This window comes from Hemicordylus capensis, chromosome 1 (genome assembly GCF_027244095.1).
Source record: "Hemicordylus capensis ecotype Gifberg chromosome 1, rHemCap1.1.pri, whole genome shotgun sequence".
Taxonomy (NCBI): domain Eukaryota; kingdom Metazoa; phylum Chordata; class Lepidosauria; order Squamata; family Cordylidae; genus Hemicordylus; species Hemicordylus capensis.
The window spans coordinates 231,568,321-231,588,372 of NC_069657.1; the positions used below are offsets into that span (position 1 = coordinate 231,568,321).

Sequence of the window (20,052 nt, forward strand, 5' to 3'; positions counted from 1 at the left end):
CTTTTTGGTTGAAAAGTGGTATAATATAATTTTATGTTCTAAATAATAACAATGCTGGCATTATTCAATTGCATTATTATTAATATAGTTCAATAACATATACGTCACTGATACTCAGGCACTTGATTACCATTGCATACACCTCCCAGTCCACCCCCTCCCCCAGGCCCACGCCCCAGCCCCAAACTTGTGATCCTCATTCTGGCAATGAAACATTGGCAACCTTAGCACCAACATGCTCTCTAGACCCACTTCCAAACATCCCTGCATTCTGTTATAGTCTGCAAAGGCAAGCACTTAATTACAGTGGAGAAAGATCCTTCCTATCATTAAGAAAGCTGGCCAGCCAAGGTTCTTAAACATAAGGAGCTAGTTCAATCTATCATTAGTTCAATCCTCACCAACACAATTAGGAAGTGGATGTGCTGGGAGTGCACCTCAGATATCCACGAAGGGTATCCTGATATCCCTTTATTGTGTGTAGGAGGAGGCTGTTCATCCACAGGGCTCCTCTGTTCTACACAGCCCTTAAACAAGTATTTGGAGTGCATATAGGGGGTCCATTTGGATGAATACCACACACACAAATAGGACATACTGGATGGGTGTTGAAACTCTCTAGATGTCCTGCTGGGTGCAGTCTTGACCCATCCACTTAACCAGACCAAAAACTAGAGGGTCAATTCAAACATGAAAAGAATATTCAAACTTGGAAGGAAAAGGTTTACAAATGTAATGTAGAAGATCATTTCATGAGAAAAGCACCTATGCATTAACTTTGTTGTGTGCATATGACATGCATGTCCTGGGAAGTTATGGCCAACTGTAGCTTCCAGCCTGAGTACATACAGAGAAATGTCATTATCAAGCATGACACAGCATTTTCTTGATTTTTCCTACTGCTAACTTTCCATGTATGTTTGAAGCAGTCCTAGATGTATAAAAGCCTGTTTTAGAAACTGGGAAAAGTAGTGTGAAAATGTGTAGAGGAATGTTATAAAACTATAGCACCACCTACTGGAAATACCAAGTATTGCAAAAAATTTCTTCTAAGATAAAAATGAATTGGATGGAGAAATGGACAGTATGGAGCATTATGCATAATGCCCACATAAGCAATTGTTTGTATCCCACATGTCCATCCTCAGATATGTATATCTCCCAAGGGTTAGAGTGTTGGGCTAGGACAGGAGAGACCCACATTCATTCATTCATTCGTTCAATTTCATTCAGCCATGAAATTCACTGGGTGACCCTGGTGACCCACTTCACTTCACTTCACTTCACTTCACTCAGCCTAATCTACCTCACAGGCTTGTTGAGAGAATAAACATAACCATTTACACTGCTTGGAGGAAGAGTAGGATATAATTGCAAATATATAAACAAGAATGTATATGTGACAGGAATTCCTTATTGGTGGTGGTAACCAACTGTGTATTTATTACACATAACAAAACATTTGCATTCATCACATGCATGTGTATCCCATACTTTTGGGATACACGTAAATATCTAGACAGAAACAGAAACAACATCTGTGTATGACCTTTGTCATATGTGAAGTAACCTTCAGTTCACATACGACACATTGGAAGAACCCTCTGAAAACACTATGACCATATCACAGTCATTTATTTCAGCAAAGAAGGATATGTGTGCATGCTGAATGTTAAAACCAAAGCCTGATCATATTGCCAAGTACCACATTTCTAAGTTTTCTAGAGCTACAAGTGGTTGAGCAGTCTGCTATATTACTTGTGAGATCCAAATTCCGACTCACATATTGGTATGCCTATGCCATTCTCTCAGCCTTGATTTCACACTTGTAGGAATAATGGTGAGGATAATCATGTGAGGGTAACTAAGATATGGTTTATAGCAGTGGCCATCAGCCTTTTCAAATCTAGCACCCACCTTTAGCCCAAACCTGAAACATGAGATCTACTTCTATTGTTTTAATGTACAGGCACCTTTTTCCTCTCTGTTATTCTGAATGATGGAAATTGTAGTTCTGTATACATATGGAGGAGAAAAAAATCTTAGTACTCTCACCAAACTGCCAGGAGCAGATCTTATCTATGGACAGAGTGGATGGCGCTCATCTTAAATTTCTCACACCAGCCTCAAAGAACAAATGAAAAGCCACATCTTTTAAGTTATTAATATTAATAAGGCAGGAGCCAATAAGCATGGCCACTTTCATTTTTGCAAATATACAGTCCACATATATGTGGACTATACAGTTTACAGTTTTACAAATATACAGTTTACTAGGACCACCCTGTAAACCAATCAGTGAGGGACTAGGCTGATTGACTACTCGGGTATCCAATCAGAGTGCCCATGTTATGCCCTCGGTCTCAGACAGCGAGGAGGAAGGGAAAGCTGTCAACTTTTTAGCCAATGCTGGGGTGTCTGAGGGGCAGAGCCTGGCCGTCAGTTTCCAAGAAATGGCTGAGGCAGATCCAGCTGATGATTTAGAGCAGGCACAACAAACCGAGACAGCAGAAACCGTGATGGACCAATCAGAAGAGGAACTATGCAAGCAACCCCCACTGACTCCACAACAGAGGCGTATTGCAAGGCGCAGAAATCAGCTTGAAACTATCAGGAGGAGTAAACGCCTCTTGCAGAGGGCTGATAAGACTTGAATTCCTGCCAGCTGGGAGCTCTTGGCTTGTACTACAAATTATGTCACCAGCCTTCTATTCACTGCTGGAAAGCAATGTTGGTCAACTTTCATGTTGACAGCTTGCAGCCAAGCCCGATAGGGAAGAACTATGTCCGAGCTGTATCTTGTTTCTGCAGCTCCATTTAATACCGTGAACTTCCCTGCCAGGTGGCCAGATACTGAAAGTCCAGAAGGTGGGGGAGTCTTTTTCTTTGAGCTGCTCAGAAGAATCCAATAACTATTTTGGTTAGAGGGCAGGTAGGCTGGCTGGCTGTTGGTAAGTCTGATATTTTGCTGGGTTTTTTGTTTGTGTTTGTTTGGAGAGGAGGAATGTAACCTCTGCTCTCTCTCCCTTGCTCTCTTATCTGATATGTATGCAAAGCATTATGACCCATTCCCAAAATGACATGCCATAAAACGGTGGAAGAAACAGCAAACTGTAAGGGGGGGGGGGAATAGGAGGTGCTTCTGGGAGTTCTGGAGTGGCTATTGCAGTAGTAGTGGGGAATAGAAGATTTGGCATTGGCAGGTCAGCAGGCTGTTACAGGGAAAAGGAGACCAGAAATTTAATAGCTAATAACACCTAACACCTTCTGGCTGTCCTGTCAGCTCTCAGGCCTCGGTGAACAGTTCCAACCACCCTCAGAACCTGACCATACTCCTCTGCAATGTCAGGTCAGTTAAAAATAAGACTGAAATCATCCATGATTTGATCAAGGAAGGGAGATCTGACTTGGCTTGTATAACTGAGACTTGGTTGGGGCAGGGTAATGGCCTCCCCCAAAATTAAATTGAAATCTTAAATTTTAAAATTCATAAATTTTAATTGAAATTTATGGGACATTAATAAAAGAAAAAGAGGGAAAGTAAACTTTTTTTAAACCCTCAAAATGGGATGGTCACAGATCACAGGTGATATGTGACAGGCACTAATAGAGTTCTGTGATATTTGCACATCATGCATCCATAGTTTATGCAGAAAACAGACTGGGATTACTTTTGCTCCTTATTATAGTTCTACAAAGTCCTGGCCTTATTCAAGTCAAAATACTTCCGTGTCCCAATTCCAAGTGGAGGGCATGAATGATCTGTACCATTCTCAATTTGTGGAAAGAAAAAACGCTCCATATTTGCTGAGATTTATTTGCTGAGATTTATTTGCTAAGATTTATTTGCTAAGATTTATAATCTATCAGTTATAAAAATTAACATAGTTTACTACATTGTTCCCACTGTGCGAAACAGGATGCTGGACTAGATGGGTCTTGGGCCTGATCCAGCAGGGCTGTTCTTATGTTCCACTGGAGGTTACACAGTAATTCCACAGTGCTAGCTATAGAAACCTTTCAAATGAAACAAAACTGTTCACACTTTGAGAGTCTATCAAGTACAGTTAGCAGAAATTTGTATGAATAATAATTGTGCTTGGTTTTGCCTGCTACTAGCAGATTTTGCCTGCTACGGTCCAGGAACTTCTGGTCCAACGCGCAAACAGGAATGAGACTGTTTTAAGCACAGTGCTGGGGGGGGGAGTGGCAAGGTGTGTGTGTGTATGTGTAAGAGCACCCTCCCTGATCCTTAAAGGTAACCCCCCCCCGCCAGCCGAACTGGCCATCACTGGTTCTGTTCACATCCCTAGACTTCAGCAATCAAGGTATAACACTCACCTACCCTACAGGGCTATTGTAAGGAGTACTATTAGACAATTTATGTGAAGCATTTGAACAGCAAAGCACTATATAAATGCTTCTTCTTCTTCTTCTTCTTCTTATTATTATTATTATTGCCAGCCCTCACAGAGTGCTCAGAAAATGAGGTACTAGCAGTAGCAGCTGGTGGGCACTAGAGCAGTGGGTGGGGAGAACCTGATCACTGAGGCAGAAGCCTCCCAAGCCTGTCAGCATTGAGGAAAACAGAAAGAGTAGAAAAGTGAGGCAAAAGTAGGAAATAGAAAGGTTTTGTGGGGTGGGGAGGAAGAAGGCAGAAAGCAAAAAAGCCAGGGCAAAAAGCAAGGAGAAAGTGAGAAAGCAAAAGGTAGAAAGAGGGACAGAAAGAAGAAAGCAAGGATTGCATCTGCCTTCCCACCAAACAAGCTAGGAAAAGATCAGACTCACTAGCAGTCAGGGAATACTCCAGAGCAGGGAACTTCCTCCAGCCCCTCCTCCTCTGCCTGAAACTTCCTCTTGTGGTCTTACTGGCTGGAACAGCTGCTACTCTAGCCAATCTGATTCCTAGGGGGGTTCTCCTGGCACTGCCCCCAGGAAGAAGGGGGAAATATATTAAAAATATACTCCCAGAAGCAACCAGGAAATGCATTTTAACCCATTATTTAGTTCTTCCTGGGGGCAATCAGATTGGCTGGGGCAGCCTGGATGCTGGTAAGTCTGATTGTTTGTTTTTGTTTGGGGGGGGTGCCCTTCCTGACCAGCCACCCCTGGGTACTAGAATGGGATCAAAAGGTACCTGAGAGAAATTTCACAGTACTCCTCATTTAGCGAGAAATATCAAAGGCCTTCACAACAACAATCTTTCTGAAGTAAAAGAGACCACAAAAGTCTGTTCTAACACTGTTAATACTTGTAAGAAACAAATTAGTTTTCTTGTGAACAAATTATCTTTGATAATATCTTCAGTTTTATGCAATTGTCTAAATCAGCATGTTTACATGAAAAGTACTGAGCAACAAATGTAATGCTACAGTTTCAGAGGGGAGAAACATCTCTGAAGACATTTTTGTTTTGAAAGTACATCCTTGGGGCCAATTTGCACATTTTTGTAACTAACTTTCTAATAGATGTTGCACAAATGAACTACATAGGGGTGGCCAATCTGAGACTCTCCAGCTATTATGGACTTCAGCTCCCATCATCCCCAGCTGCAATAAATTGCAGCTAGGGGTGATGTAAGCTGTAGTTCTACAACAGCTGGAGAGCCTCAGGTTGGTCATTCCTGAACTATGTGTGCCAGTATTATATATAGTAGTATATGCCTGGGAGCCACTTTTAACCAGCAACATGGGATCCACTTTTTGTTTTTTAATTTTTATTACTACTTTTATTCTTGCCTTCCTTGTGCAATCAAATGAAAAGGAGGACTACTCTGGTAGAAGAGAGAAATCTGGCAAGTGCAGCTTTTTTCATCCGTACATGATAAGAAACATCTGTAAAAATTTCTTCTTCTACACAACTGTTAAAGGAACAAGAGCCTGCTGACGTCCTTTGCCTCTTATCATTTTCTCTCTGGGTCTCTCCGGACAATAATAAATGGTGGGCCTTCCCACAAGTTACCAGTGTGATCTGATGAGCTATACACACAGTTCCACAGGCTTTTGCTCTCCTTCCTGCTATGTTCTTAGCTTGCACAATTCTGGCACTGCCACTTGCTGGCCAGCTCTTGAATTCAGGGATTTTAAACATACTGCTTTTGTGGTACTGTAGATTGATTGTGGTACTGTGGATTTGGAGAAGAACTGGTCTTGTGGTAGCAAGCATGACTTGTCCCCTTAGCTAAGCAGGGTCCGCCAGCAGAGAGTGCAACCAAAATTGTGCGATGTCACTGCATGACACGTAGTTAAAGAATAACATGCAAAAGAAAGGAGAGTGAAAGTCTGCAATATACTGCATTCTGGACAAACTCTCTTTTTCACTTTGCTCTTCTATTTTAAAGTAAATAGTGATAGTATAACTGGTGAGCCACTTATGGATATCAGCCCACAGCTGAAAACCCATGATGTACACAATAGATTCTTGAACAGATCCAGAAATGACAGGACTCTGGGGTTTACATAGAAGGCCACAGGCCCCTTGGAGATTGTTGCTAATATCTATGAATTCATTGGCTAAAGTGGCCACATGTCTTATATATGTAGGATAGGATTGATTTATGTAAGCAATTTGTTTTTGTTGTTTAATATGATAAAATGGGCTCAAGATGTGGGTCATAATATAGATATGGCAGCTTGGGAAAAATTATGGAAAATGGATTTAAAGTTCACTGCATTTTATACTTTAAAAGAAAATTATTACAAGATGATGTACAGGTGGTATTTGACACCCAAAAAATTAGCATTAATGTATAAAAATGTTCCAAACAAATGTTGGAAATGTGGACATTGTGAAGGAACTTTTTTTCATATGTGGTGGTCTTGCGGGAAGGCAAAGGCCTTTTGAGATATGATATATAATGAGTTGAAGAAAATTTTAAAAATGACATTTCCTAAGAGGCCATAATCCTTCCTGCTGGGAATAACACAAGGAGAGTTTTCCAGAAGAAACTTAACATTTTTTAATGTATGCAACCATGGCGGCCAGAATAGTATATGTGCAGAAATGGAAGGACTATGAAATGCCCTCAAAAGAAGATTGGTTGATAAAAATTTTGGAATATGCTGAGATGGCAAAACTTACTGTATTGATAAGGGATGAAAACTTGGAATGTTTTAAAGAAGATTGGAAACCATTCTTACTATACTTAAAGAACTATTTTTCTAATATCGACTATTATTATTATTATTATTAATTCGATTTCTATACCGCCCTTCCAAAAATGGCTCAGGGAAAGAAAAATAACAAACAAATAAGATGGCTCAAATAAGATTTTCAGCAGGGTTTGAAATTTAGTAATAATAGCAGGTTGAGTAGAGTAAAATCGAGTTTGCAATGTGTAGGATATATGTTTTGAATTACTATAGCAATTGTTGACTTGTATAGTTAATGAATCGTGCTGATTGGTGAGTGGGAAGTCAATATTTACTTAATTAGATGTAATGGGATTGTTAAGATGTTGTAAAAACCAATAATTTTTTTTTAAACTAAAAAACAAAAACAACCCCCCCTTCCCCACATATCTGCAAATTGGCCCTAGGTATGCTGAGATTGATGGTTGCACAAAAGTATGTAGAGATAGGAAATGAATCATGTAAATAATCATGGTTTTTAAAAAACTAACACCTGTAAATTGGCCCTAAGTATGCTGAGAATGATGGAGGAAATATATAACCTCCAAGAGTTATAAGCCCATTTCCTTCCTCCCCAAACCTCAACAATTATTTTTACTGAGATTTTGATTTGCCTTTCTTGCTTAATCGCCCTCTTTTGCAGAAACATTTTCTACAGCAGAACAAACAGCACTTCACTGAGATGAACAGAGCAAGAAGCGCTATGGCCATAAGGAAGGCAATGACATCAAGAGAATGATACTGGATCCAGTTGAGGTCATGGGCTGCAGGTCGCAAATGAGGAGCCCCCTTGTGCTTCATCACAAACTCCACCCAATGCACTGCAAGATCAAGAGGGTGGATTGGCCTGTCCAGGTGAAGGGCTGAGAGGTGCATGATGTTCTCTTTATACCTGGAAAACATAAAAGCATGATGGAAGCAGATTTTTTGAAGCATGGTTGGAGGCTCATCAACCTTTGAAATTCAGGCAGAATTAATCCTGTTCTCCAGTTTATACCACAGAAAACATTTCCTCAAATGTCTACCATGTTTTTAGATGTGTAAATATGATAGCTTGAAACAGAATGCAGTGTTTATACCACAACACATGTATGCTCCAAATGCATTAGGAATATGCAAAACGTTTCAACGCTGAAACAGGTCTTTTCAGGCTTGAAATAAAATGCCCACTAAATAAAGGGCCTGTTTTGAGCTTGGAACACAACAACCCTGCTTTGATCAGAAAGTTTTTATTTTTCAAGCGCCATTTTGGAGTTTTGTTTTCCCCTCGTTGATTGTTTTTTTGGCCATAGCTTCTGATTGGCTTTCAATATCCTTGCTTCTTGGCTTTTTTTCATACAAATTAAGTGTTGTCATGGGTAACTGTGCCCCCATCAGCTGGGGGGAGGGACGAGGGAGCCCAAAAGGAAGGTGTTTCAAAATGTATTCAAAAGGACTGGGAGGCAGAGAGAGCCCTTATAGTGTCCCTCTCTTGAAGAGGATATATCAGGAGAGGAGGAAGGAATCAAGGAAGGTTTGATTTTGTAGTTTCCTCAGCACTGAATATAATATGCTGTGCTATTGCTGCTATAACTATCTGGTTTTGCTGGATCTCAGATTGACAGAGGCAGAACTTAGGTGCCTACCTACCTTGAGTTGTAGTTTATTTTGTCTGTGAGATAGTGTTGTGGCAAGAAATGGACAGTGGCAGGTGTGTGTGTGTGTGTGTGTGTGTGTGTGTGTGTGTGAGAGAGAGAGAGAGATATTTCTTGATGATTGCTGTGATGAGCTCCATGTCTGGCCTTGTGCTTCACTCACTGCTCTGGTCTGCTCTGCAATCTACATTGCAAGGTTTACTCATTCAAAATGTGGCTGAAGTTGATCTAGTTGAGCAGCTATGCTTGCTGCTAAAGGTGCTATTGTTGCAGCTGTTGTAATGCTAGGAAGTAAGGAGTCATAATTGTGTGTGAGAGAATAACTTGTTGCAATGATGTTACTGCAGTGCAGGCACTGTGGCTGGCAGTGGATTCTGGGCTAGTGATTCTTTCTGGCCATTTTTGGACTGTGTTTGAAATGTGTGTTCTGAAGGGACAGATTCACTTTTACTGTGTGCTTCTGCAGTGTTTTTCAAGGCAGGGTTGCAAAATGCATTGCAAATTGCAATGTAAAACTTGTGAGCACTCTATGAGTGCATCTTGTTCCGTTAATAGGGAACAATGGAGAGATTCGAAACACCCCATTGTTCCCCATGGGTAGCTCCTATAGACAGCAAAGTGGCTTGACATGATGGGTGCTATCTACAACCCAACCCGCAAAAGAAATGGGCAAGTGGGCAATTTTCAACAAATTCTTAACCTTCAAACCCTAGATGACTATATACAAGAGAGGCCAAGGTTGCTATGCCTTCAGCAGTTGTGCAGAAGAATGAATTTCAGTCAGCATGGCTTTCTCAGCACTGCAGCGCTACAACCTGATACACTGCACTTATAAAAATAAAATCCTCCTTTGAGGGAGCCATATTACTAAAGATAATGATTCTTCAAAAGAAGAAGAGAAAATAATTCAAAGTGGGTTAGTGGCTTACAAACATTTAGAGCCTGCCTTGGCTTTATGGTATTAAGCAACCAAACAAGCAAGTGCTTTATAACAGTTGGTACCTATGAAATATGTAGGGATGTGCACAAACCAGTTTGACAGTCCTTTTACAGACTGCCGAACCGGTTTGGAGGCCTGCCATTTGGTCCATTTCAGAGGCTTGGGTGTGTGTGTCACCTTTAACGAGCATGGAGGGTGCCCATCTCCCGTGCCACCGCTGCTTTCTGTCTCAAAAAAGCTGGTGTGTATGCACCGGCCACTTCTGGTACGACCCTGACTTGGGCTGCAAGGAGGTACGCAGCAGCCCCATGCCAGTGTTTGTGAAGACAGCATTTTGGGGGGATGGGCACCCTCCCTGCTCCTTAAAGGTAACCCCCTGCCTCCATGGTGCATGGAACACCATGTAGTGAGCAAGGCTCATAGTAAGGTGGTGGGCAGAGGCAGTGGGGGGGGGTGTCCCAGCTGATGTGGAAGGCTGGGGTGGGGGACAGAGAAGATGCCAGCACGAGGTCCTACAGGTCCCCATTGGCGAATTCTTTGCCCCAGGCAAGGTGGTGGGGCAAAGGCTCTCCTATACAGAGAAGCCTGCTGCTGCTGCTGAGCCAGGTCCAGGTGCATCATCAGTACTGGTGGAGCCTGGCAGTGCGAGGGGGCTCTCCTGTCAGGGAAGCTGCTTCCATGGTGGAGGTGGAGGCAGGGGCTCAGCAGCTGGGAGTGCAGCCAGACTGTTCCTCTCTATTATGGCCCCTGTACTGCTTCTCTCGCCACTCAGTGCCCCTTCTGATGATGCCCAATAACTCGTGGCAGAGTCCAGTTCTGGGTCCTCTTGGGCTGAGTCTGACTCTGAGGAAGTGTCTGCTGCTGTGGAGGAGGCACCCCCTCAGCCTCAGCCAGGCCCTTTTGAAACACAGGGTGGAAGTGAGGTGGGTGATGGTCGTGGGTAGTCAGTGGCCCCCTAGGTCTGCCATCACCAAAGAGGACCAAGATGTCAGAAGTCAGGATGTCAGAAGACACCCAGTGCAGAGATGCTGGGTGGCATTTTGAAATCCCTCAAAATGCCCCGACCACTGCTTGCTGTGTTCACTGTAGGGCACAGGTCAGTCAGGGAAAGGATCCTAAGCATCTGGGGACTACTTCCATGTGGCGACATGGGTCAAAAGGGCCTGGCTGAGGCTGAGGGGGTGCCTCCTCCACAGCAGCAGACACTTCCTCAGCGTCAGACATTGTTCCCTCCCTGTACGTGAGATGCAGGGAGCTCGTGTCAGCCTCACTGCATGCAGCGTTGTCTGGCACCAGCTTGCATTTCACCATTTATCTCTGGAACAATGTGAGCAGAATGCATGCTGCTTTCCTGGCCCTGACTGCTCACTGGTAGGGCCAGGAGAGAGAGTGATCTCTGGTGCTGCCTCTGGCTCCAGCGCATCCCACACTGCATCTCGGCTCAGGTGGGCCGTCTTGCACATGGAGAGCTTGGATGTCAAGTACACCAAAGAGGAGTTGACAGCCATACTTGGTTGCCAAATTGAGTAGTGGATAGGTGGGTTGCCACACCTCAGCTGGGGCTTCATTGTGACAGACAATGGCTCCAATGTCACCGCAGAAGTAGTAACAGTGATGGAATGTGTGAACATCCACTGCATGGCACACACATTCCACCTGCCTGTGAGGGAAGCTCTTGGCCTCAAGGAGATGAAGGTGTCCAAGGAACAGGGCTGTCTGCTTCAGGGTGCTGTTGCTACCATGGCTGTACTTGTGGAAAAGGCCTGCAAGATTGCAGCTCACTTCCACTGTAGTGAGAAGTCCAGGTGCTTGCTTCGCGAATGGCAGTGTGAGCATGGCCTTCCTCACCATCTCATCCCCACAGATGTAGATATCTAGTGGAACTCCACCTTCCTCTTGTTCCAGTGCCTGCTGGAGTAGGAGGTGGCCCTAGACAACCTGGCGAGGAACAAGACCTTGGGCATGTGCAACCTCCTCAACTTGGAAGTTCATGTACGAGATGCTGTCAGCACTGGGGCTCTTCTTGTTCGCAATGAAGACACTGTGTGCCAATGCCACTCCTCTGAGCCAGACCCTGACTGCAGCTATTCTCCTGGAAAAGCTGATTGGTGAACTCCAGACCTCACTGACCATGCCAGAGGGCCATGTGTTGGCTGGACAGCTGAGGACCGGAATTGTTGACAGGCTGGTTGATGTGTTGGGTGACATAGAGAAGTATGTCCTGGCTTCTCTGTGACTCAACCATCAAGGGCAATGTTGTTTGTGTGGATGACTTGCCCAGGTGGAGGGATTTCCTGGTCCAGAGAGTAAGAGAGGAGGATAATCATAGGACCAGAGATCAGGAGGGTGGTGCTGGTGTACCCCCCAAGTGTGTGCGACCTACACCCAGCAGCAGTTTGGGCAATCCTTCCTCTCCCACCCCTTCCTCTTCCCACTCTAGCAGCGCAGCAGGCAGTTCCTCCCGCTAAATCAGCCCAGTGGTTTAAGTGATGTGCCTTGGTGCCTTGCCCAGTTTGTGGGAGGCTCAGCCTACCAGGCCCACCAGTGCTGCGTAATGTGTTGCCCAGTACCTGGAGGAGCCTGTGGAGGAAGAACAAGAGATGGACTGAACACAGTTCTGGGCAACCCACCGCCAAGTCTGGCCAGACCTGGCAGTTGTTGCTAAGCACCTCCTCTCCTGCCCCCAAACCAGAGTGAGTGGGTGTTTCATGCTGGCAATGTGATAACAGCCACTTGGTCCCAGTTGGATCCTGACTTGGTGGAGCAGTGGGTGATCTTCAAGGTTAACCTCCTCCTGCTGGGCTACACCAAGCTGGAAGTTGAGCTGGGCATGTGACTGACCCGTGGTTGACCCATGGTATTGGTCACCTGCCTGTCAACAGCTTCCACTCATCCTAACCCTCCGCCCCTTCTTTCTTCAGCCGTGCTACCTCCCTCTTATGTTGGTTGATAGGTTTCCCTCCCTGGGGGGGTGCCTGGGCACCCCAAAGTGGGTTTGGGGGCAAGGCAGGTCCGTCCACAACTCCCCCCCTAAAGCCCCAAGCTGGTGGGGTTCATGGTTTTCTTTAAATGATTTTTTAAAAAAAATTCTGTCTCTTCAATGAGTGCATGGACTCTATTAAGAACAGCATCCACGAGTTCACACATAGGTTACTAGGTCAGGTCACACAGGTTGGATTTCTTAATGGAGTTCATACATTCATTGAAGAGATGGGAAAAATAAAAATAAAAACCATTTTTAAAAAAAACCTTGAACCCCACTGGATTAGGGGGGAGTCGTGGCTTGCCCCCAAACCCCCAACCTGCCTTGACCCCAAACCCACTTTGGAGTGCCCAGGCACCCCCCCCAGGGAGCAGATGAGGCAGCCTCAAATCCCCATTATTCCCTATGAGGGAAATGCAAAAAAAAAAAAAAAAAAGAAAAAAAAAGAGGAAAAATCTTCAAACATTCATTAAAAAGAGTGTCCAATTTGTGCAGGAGTGTCCAATTGCTTTGTGGTTTTGGTGGTTTTTGGAACCCATGGTTGCCTACCACCCACCTCAGTTTTGTGCCCCTAGGTGCTCTTCATAGGGTATAATGGGCCTGATTGAGTCCCCATTACAGAGGGTACAGAGGGTACCCTAACCATTTAAAAACAGTTCGAATTGGGCTTGAATTCAAACCAAAACTGGGGTGGGGGGGGGAGGTTTGAGCAAAATCAAAACCGAACGTGCCCACCCTGGTTCAAGGTCAGTTTGAATTCATAATGAACCACCCAAACCTGTTTTGTGCACACCCTTAACTGGGGTGAGATTTGCTCTAGGACAGGCCCTGAATATGCAGCACGTGCAAAGCATGCTCTGCCACTGTGGGGCAACTGAAGCACTCACTTTTGGCACTAACTAAATGGAGGCAGCCCTGGAGGCAGGAGGTTCCTTGGTCAGCCCTGTGTAAATGCTATGTTGCTGACTGTGCTCTGCTGATGTCCGCAGAAGCTGCAGTGCACTTGCATGCTGCCTCCTAATGCTGTCCAATAAAGGCAAGTTTCCCTCTCCTTCTCAGTCAACTTACAGTGGCAACCATTGATTCCTACCAGCAAGCCACCTCACCTGCTACCACTGCTATCACACACTTTGTTACTCACTGTTTATCATAAATAACAGCTTTCAGTGCATCAGACAGGTCCTTGGAAGTCATTTCAACTACATTCAGAGTCACTCCTGCTCCTCGCGATTCCACTCGCTTTGCATTGTCCATTTGATCACCAAAAAGTGGCATTAGTACCATTGGAACTCCATTGCAGATCCCCTCATAAATCCCATGGGAGCCTGCATGAGTGATAAAGGCTCTGGCTTTTGGATGAGCTGTTGAAGGAGGGTGACAAATACAGATGGGTTGAATACATTGCATCTTATCTAATTTATATGATTAAAGGGCATAATTATAGATACAAAAAAGTCCCAATTAAAAACCAGTGGCCATGATGAGGAAAATTACTCACAGTAGGACCACTGACATTAAAAGAACACGTTAGGCATTGCCTATTTTGTCCTTTTAATTTTGATGGGACTATACTGAGGAATTTTTCTTGTCTTGACAGCCAATCTAATTAAGTGGATCTGTTTCAGGGGTGTCAGACTCAAATGGGCAGTGGGCCAGATTTGATTCCAATGCACCTCTAGGGAGGCTGCCTCCTGTTGCCTCATGCACACATCACACTAGCTTCTGTCTTCCTCCTCCTTCTCCCTTTTTATCTCACTCTCTTCCTTCCTTTCTGCCTCTCCCCTCTACATCTCTCCTTTGCCCTCACTTATTCTGTCTTCTTTCTGTCACTCTTCCCCCTCCACCCTCTTTCTTCTGTCTTCTTCCTCCTTCTCTTTCACTCTCACATACATCTGACAAACTTGCTAGGAGCATTCATAGGCATCATCATCCCTGATGGATGGGGTGGATGTGCTCAGATCTGTCCCTGTCCCTGTCTCAGGGGGACAGGCCTGGGGGAGTGAGGGGGGCAGAGCTCAGCCAAGGTGCAGCAGCAGCACAGAGGCCTAGCTTGAGGAGGGTCTAGAGGAGGCAGGCAGGGCTGGCTTCTTTCTAACTCTCTCTCTCCTGGCTGGCCAGGCTTTACCATGAGCCTAAGCAGACGTGTCCAAAACCAACTAGGCTCAAGTTGAAGCCCAGAAAGGAGAGGGAGGGAGAGAGAGAGAGGGTACTGAGTTCGACTCTGATTCTGCCTTCACCAGCCCCAGCAGCATCACTGGTTGCACCACACAACCACTCCCAGAGCTACTGCCACTGTAGTGCTCCAGCTTCATCCTAGTCACTTCTACTCATTTCATCTCTGGGATCAGCAGCCCCAAAGTTGGAAGGCAATGCTCCAGTCATGGTCTCATCCATTTCTTGGTCTTGCTGGAATGTGATCAAGGAATTGAAAGTACAAACTGGCTTTCATACTAGATCATAAGCAGCTCTGGCACAAGAATTAACTGCTGGAATGAATGTAGCCAAGCAGACATGGAACTTAGGAACTAGGGGTATGCACAAATTGATTTTTTTTGCTTCGATTCGTACCCAATTGAAACACCCCCAATTTGTTTTGGGTCCAAATCTGACCCCCCCCCCAAATCACCCCAGATTCAATTTGTACCAAAATTTTCCAAATCGATTTGGATTTTAAAAAAAGGGTCCTGGGGCCAAAAGAGTGGGGTGGGTGGTAGTGCCCAATGGGAGGAAGCTACCACCCAAATTTCAAAGAAATCGGTCAAAGGGGTTCGTTTTTAAAGAATGTTTGAGGTTTATGCTTCTTTAAGTTTCCCCCCATACGGAATAATGGGGATTTCATCAGCCTTAGTTATAACTCCCTGGGGGGGTGGCACCAGGGTGGCCTAGAACCAGTTGTGGTGGGTGGTAATGCCCAGTGGGTGCAAGGAAGCTATCACCCATATTTCAAAGAAATTGGGCAAAGCGGTGATTTTAAAATGATTTTTGAAGTTGGCATGTCTTTGGGGCATATTTGGGGCAGAAAGGGGGTTTGGGGGGCAGAAGAGTGAGTCAGGTGGTAGTGCCCCCATGGTTCCTGCTACCATCCAGATTTCAAATAAATTGGTGAAAGGGGTGATTTTTAAAGTATTTCTGAGGTTTGCGTGTCTTTAAGCTTTTTCTCCATAGGGAATAATGGGGATTTCAGCAGCCCCATAACTCAACTTGGGGGGCACCAGAGTGGCCCAGAGCAAGTGGTGGTGCAAGTGGTGCACATAGGGTGCCAACCACCCACAAACCCTTGGGGCACTGGGTTTTGTTGTTTCTGAGGTGTTCTGAGAGTAGATTCTCTGGTAGGAAATGAGAGTCCAAATTTTTCGGATCAGAATTGGGGGTGATTTGTTTTGTACCCAAATCTGGGCAATTGAGGACAGGGGTGATTTGTTTTGTCTACAAATTACCCGAATCGGCCAGATTTGGGTACAAATCATTTTGTACCCTAATCGTTTCGAACATCCCCACTAGGAACATAGGAAGCTTCCATATACTGAGTCAGACCATTGGTCTATCTAGCTCAGTATTGTCTACACAGACTGGCAGTGGCTTCTCCAAGGTTGCAGGCAGGAATCTCTCTCAGTCCTCTCTTGGAGATGCCGCCAGGGAGGGAACTTGGAACCTTCTGCTCTTCCCAGAGCAGCTCCATCCCTTAGGGGAATATCTTACAGTGCTCACATGTGATCTCCCATTCAAACTAACTTCATGTTTAACTAACCTGAAGTTAATATTTAACTAACATTAGCTAAGCAGGGTGGACCAAGACCAGCTCTCCTCTTTAATGTCTTCAGACAAAACAACTGCAGATACCCATCAAAACCTATGCATTTAGCATGCATGTTGTTAGACTCTGCTGTACTTTCAAGGAGACAGTGAGCATGATCATACAAAAGTTCATCGTGATTTAGCACCAAGCTAGGTAAGACATGAGAGATGCGGGAGAAGTATTTCAATGCTTGGGAGTCCCCCACCAAAAAATGTAGCGGGGGGCCAGCAAATCTGACTGGAGTAATAGCAGGGGTACATTCTCAACCCATTCCTGCAGGCCATTTATTCAACCAAGATCACACCTGCACAGGTGTTTTTCACCCTTAGAGCAAAGCTGCAGGGTCCACATATTTTTCCCATAGTGAAAAGAAAGGCAGCTTGGGAAAAAGCATTTTGATGGCAAAAATTGCCTACAGAGAGAATTCACCTTCGCCTGCAGCTGCTCTGATCAAATATGTACCTGCTGCATTGGCATTTCAGGTTGTTATTGTTTTAAGCCACAGAAGCCATCTGAGCACAGTTTAAGTGTCTCCTACATCATACTTAGTTTGGCCCTAAGTTCCACTGAACTTGGACCTGAAGTTAGTTCTACTCCATTACTTTAAATAAGACTAGGTTCTGTTGAGTTCTATGGGGTTTACTCCTGAATAAGTGTGTGTAGAATTGCATCCTAATTTATGAGAAACCATTTTGGTTGTGCCCAACATCCTTTCACATTTTGATTAGTTCTTGATGGACATTGTGGACATTATGCTCCACACATGATTTTCTGTTTTCTAACACAGCTCCTACTGTGTTAGAACATTTACATCTACAGATCTTTGTGATTAATACATCCCATGTAATAATCTGGGAATAAGCCCATCTAACATTTTGTGTTCCTTTGTACTTTTTAATATGGTATTTGGCATTCTTGCAAGTGAATAGTCCCTTAAGGAGGGAGGGGAAAGCAGTTAAAATCATAGTCCACTCCTCCACCCCGATGCTGCTGGGCTGTGGAGGAAAGAAGACACACAACTTGTTCCTGAGCTCTGTTGTCAGAGCACTGTAGGGAATGTCAGCCAATACTGGGGTTGTTTTGTCAAGTGTTTAAAATGTAGAGTACTCAGTTTCTTTGTAATGGTGTGGTTAAGATGCTAATGGCATTGAAAAAACATTAAAATACAGTTGAATGACAACACATTAATTAGACATACCAAGTAGATCATTTTGTGGAAGCCATTTAACAAGCTTTGTGTTCTTGGCAAGGTTGGGTGGTGCTTCTCCTGTATACCTCCACAGCACCTACATGGATTAGGAAATACAGAATGGATATGAAGAAATACATCTTTTTTCTGTTTCAGCTACCTCTATGTTCCTATAAAATACATTCCACAATGATATCCATGTTTGTCTAATATTTGTTGCAACTGACAGCTCACCTGAAGGTGGACATTTTGCTTTTCCTTATTTTATCCATCTGTACAGAAATTATGTGAGATGGATCAGTCCTGTTCCCAATGTATTGATAGATAACTGAAGATAACTAATGTATTGATAGATAACTGAAGAGATTTACTCAAGAGCCGCTGAATGAGTCTATGGCTGAATTTGGATATGAATCCAAGTCAGGTTTTAAATCTTAACTCTAGGAATTACATAAAGATAGACAAAATCTTTGTAAATGCTTCATTTTTAAAACAAGGGAAAAAAAGTCACAATCAAACGGATTGTGAGCAGCTCCAAAAGGAGCTCTCCAAACTGGGGGAGTGGGCGACAAAATGGCAAATGCGGTTCAATGTTAGCAAGTGTAAAGTGATGCACATTGGGACGAAAAACCCCAACTTCAGGTATATGCTGATGGGATCCAAGCTGTCGGTGACTGACCGGGAGAGGGATCTTGGGATTGTGGTGGACAGCTCGTTGAAAGTGTCGACTCAATGTGCGGCAGCTGTGAAAAAGGCAAACTCAATGCTAGGGATCATTAGAAAGAGGATTGAAAATAAAACGGCTAACATTATAATGCCCTTATACAAATCTATGGTGCGACCACACTTGGAGTACTGCGTACAATTCTGGTCACCACATCTTTAAAAGGACATTGTAGAACAGGAAAAGGTGCAGAAGAGGGCAACCAAGATGATCAGGGGCCCAGAGCACCTTTCTTATGAGGCAAGACTACAACACCTGGGGCTTTTTAGTTTAGAAAAAAGATGACTGCAGGGAGACATGATAGAGGTCTATAAAATCATGCATGGTGTGGAGAAAGTGGAGAGAGAGAAATTCTCTTCCCTCTCACACAACACTAGAACCTGGGGTCACTCCATGAAATTGATTGCCAGGAGGTCAAGGACCAACAAACGGAAGTACTTTTTCACACAACGCGTGCGTGATCCACTTGTGGAACTCTCTGCCACAGGATGTGGTGACAGCCAACAACCTGGATGGCTTTAAGAGGGGTTTGGATGACATCATGGAGGAGAGGTCTATCAATGGCTACTAGTCGGAGGGCTGTGGGCCACTTCCAGCCTCAAAGGCAGGATGCCTCTGAGTACCAGTTGCAGGGGAGTAATGGCAGGTGAGAGGGCACACCCTCAACTCCTGTCTGTGGCTTCCAGCGGCATCTGGTGGGCCACTGTGCGAAACAGGATGCTGGACTAGATGGGCCTTGGGCCTGATCCAGCAGGGTTGTTTTTATGTTCTTAAATTTGGCAGGTATGAACAGGAAATTATTATTTTATTTTTTAATAAACACAAATACTACTACTTCTGCGCATATTAATGCTTGTAGTGATCAGCCACCCCTCTCTTTGAGTTAACTGGAAGTGAACCCTGTCTTGACTGGCAGACTGGTGAACTCCAGGGCTCAGCCAATCAGCACGCCATTTGGGTGGGACCTAGAGAGCCATTGGCAGGAAGGGAAGAGTTTATTTGTTAGAAGAGTTTATTTGTTAGAAGAAGCTAGCAGAGCAGGATATGTGGCCATGGAGGATGGCTGCAGCTCTTGGAAGATCGAACTGCAGGGGCTTGAATTCTCAACCAGAGTTTGGTGAGTTCAAGAAAAGGAAGTCAGGGCTTTGGCTTCTGGAAGTTTTAGTCTAGGGGAAAGTTTGTTTAGTCAGACTTTGTGTTAGAAATTATATTCCTTTTGTGTGCGCACTTTGTATATTGGTCTATTACTGTAAGCATTTAAGTGTGTGTGTTTTCCTTTTCCTACTTACCTGTTCGCAATTAAGTGTGCTTTTGCCTTTTCCTACATACCTGTTCTTTGCAACCAGGTAACCACAATTTTTAAAGTGTGCCACCCCAGCATCATCTGGGGTGCTTTTTGTAACCTATTTTTGTAACCTATTGAGTATTTTTACCTGTAACTAAAAGCTGAGAAAGCCACATAGGAAGCTGCCATATAATGAGTCAGACCATTGGTCTATCTAGCTCCGTTTTTTCTTCACAGACTGGCAGCGGCTTCTCCAAGGTTGCAAGCAGGAAATAAAAAACATTTATTTTTAAATATGACCACCACACATGCTCAAATGGTCCCTGCGAGGCCCTAGGCCTTGCCAGGCTTCACAGAGGCCATTTGAGCAT

At 44.3% G+C, this 20,052-nt stretch overlaps 1 protein-coding gene across 7 annotated transcripts in view; it reads right to left on the reverse strand.

Annotated features, from left to right (window-relative positions):
- Positions 1-1,349: 1,349 nt before the first annotated feature.
- The window catches only part of LOC128339545 (UDP-glucuronosyltransferase 1-6-like), a 72,374-nt gene continuing 53,671 nt past the window's right edge, over positions 1,350-20,052 (reverse strand). For all 7 annotated transcript variants that reach the window (XM_053283677.1, XM_053283675.1, XM_053283674.1 and 4 more), the window contains 3 exons: positions 17,682-17,769; positions 13,829-14,048; positions 1,350-8,022 (listed from right to left, as the gene is read on the reverse strand). In XM_053283677.1, coding sequence (XP_053139652.1) covers positions 7,725-8,022; positions 13,829-14,048; positions 17,682-17,769 — 606 coding nt within the window. In that variant the 3' untranslated portion in view covers positions 1,350-7,724. The remainder of the gene's footprint in view (positions 8,023-13,828; positions 14,049-17,681; positions 17,770-20,052) is intronic.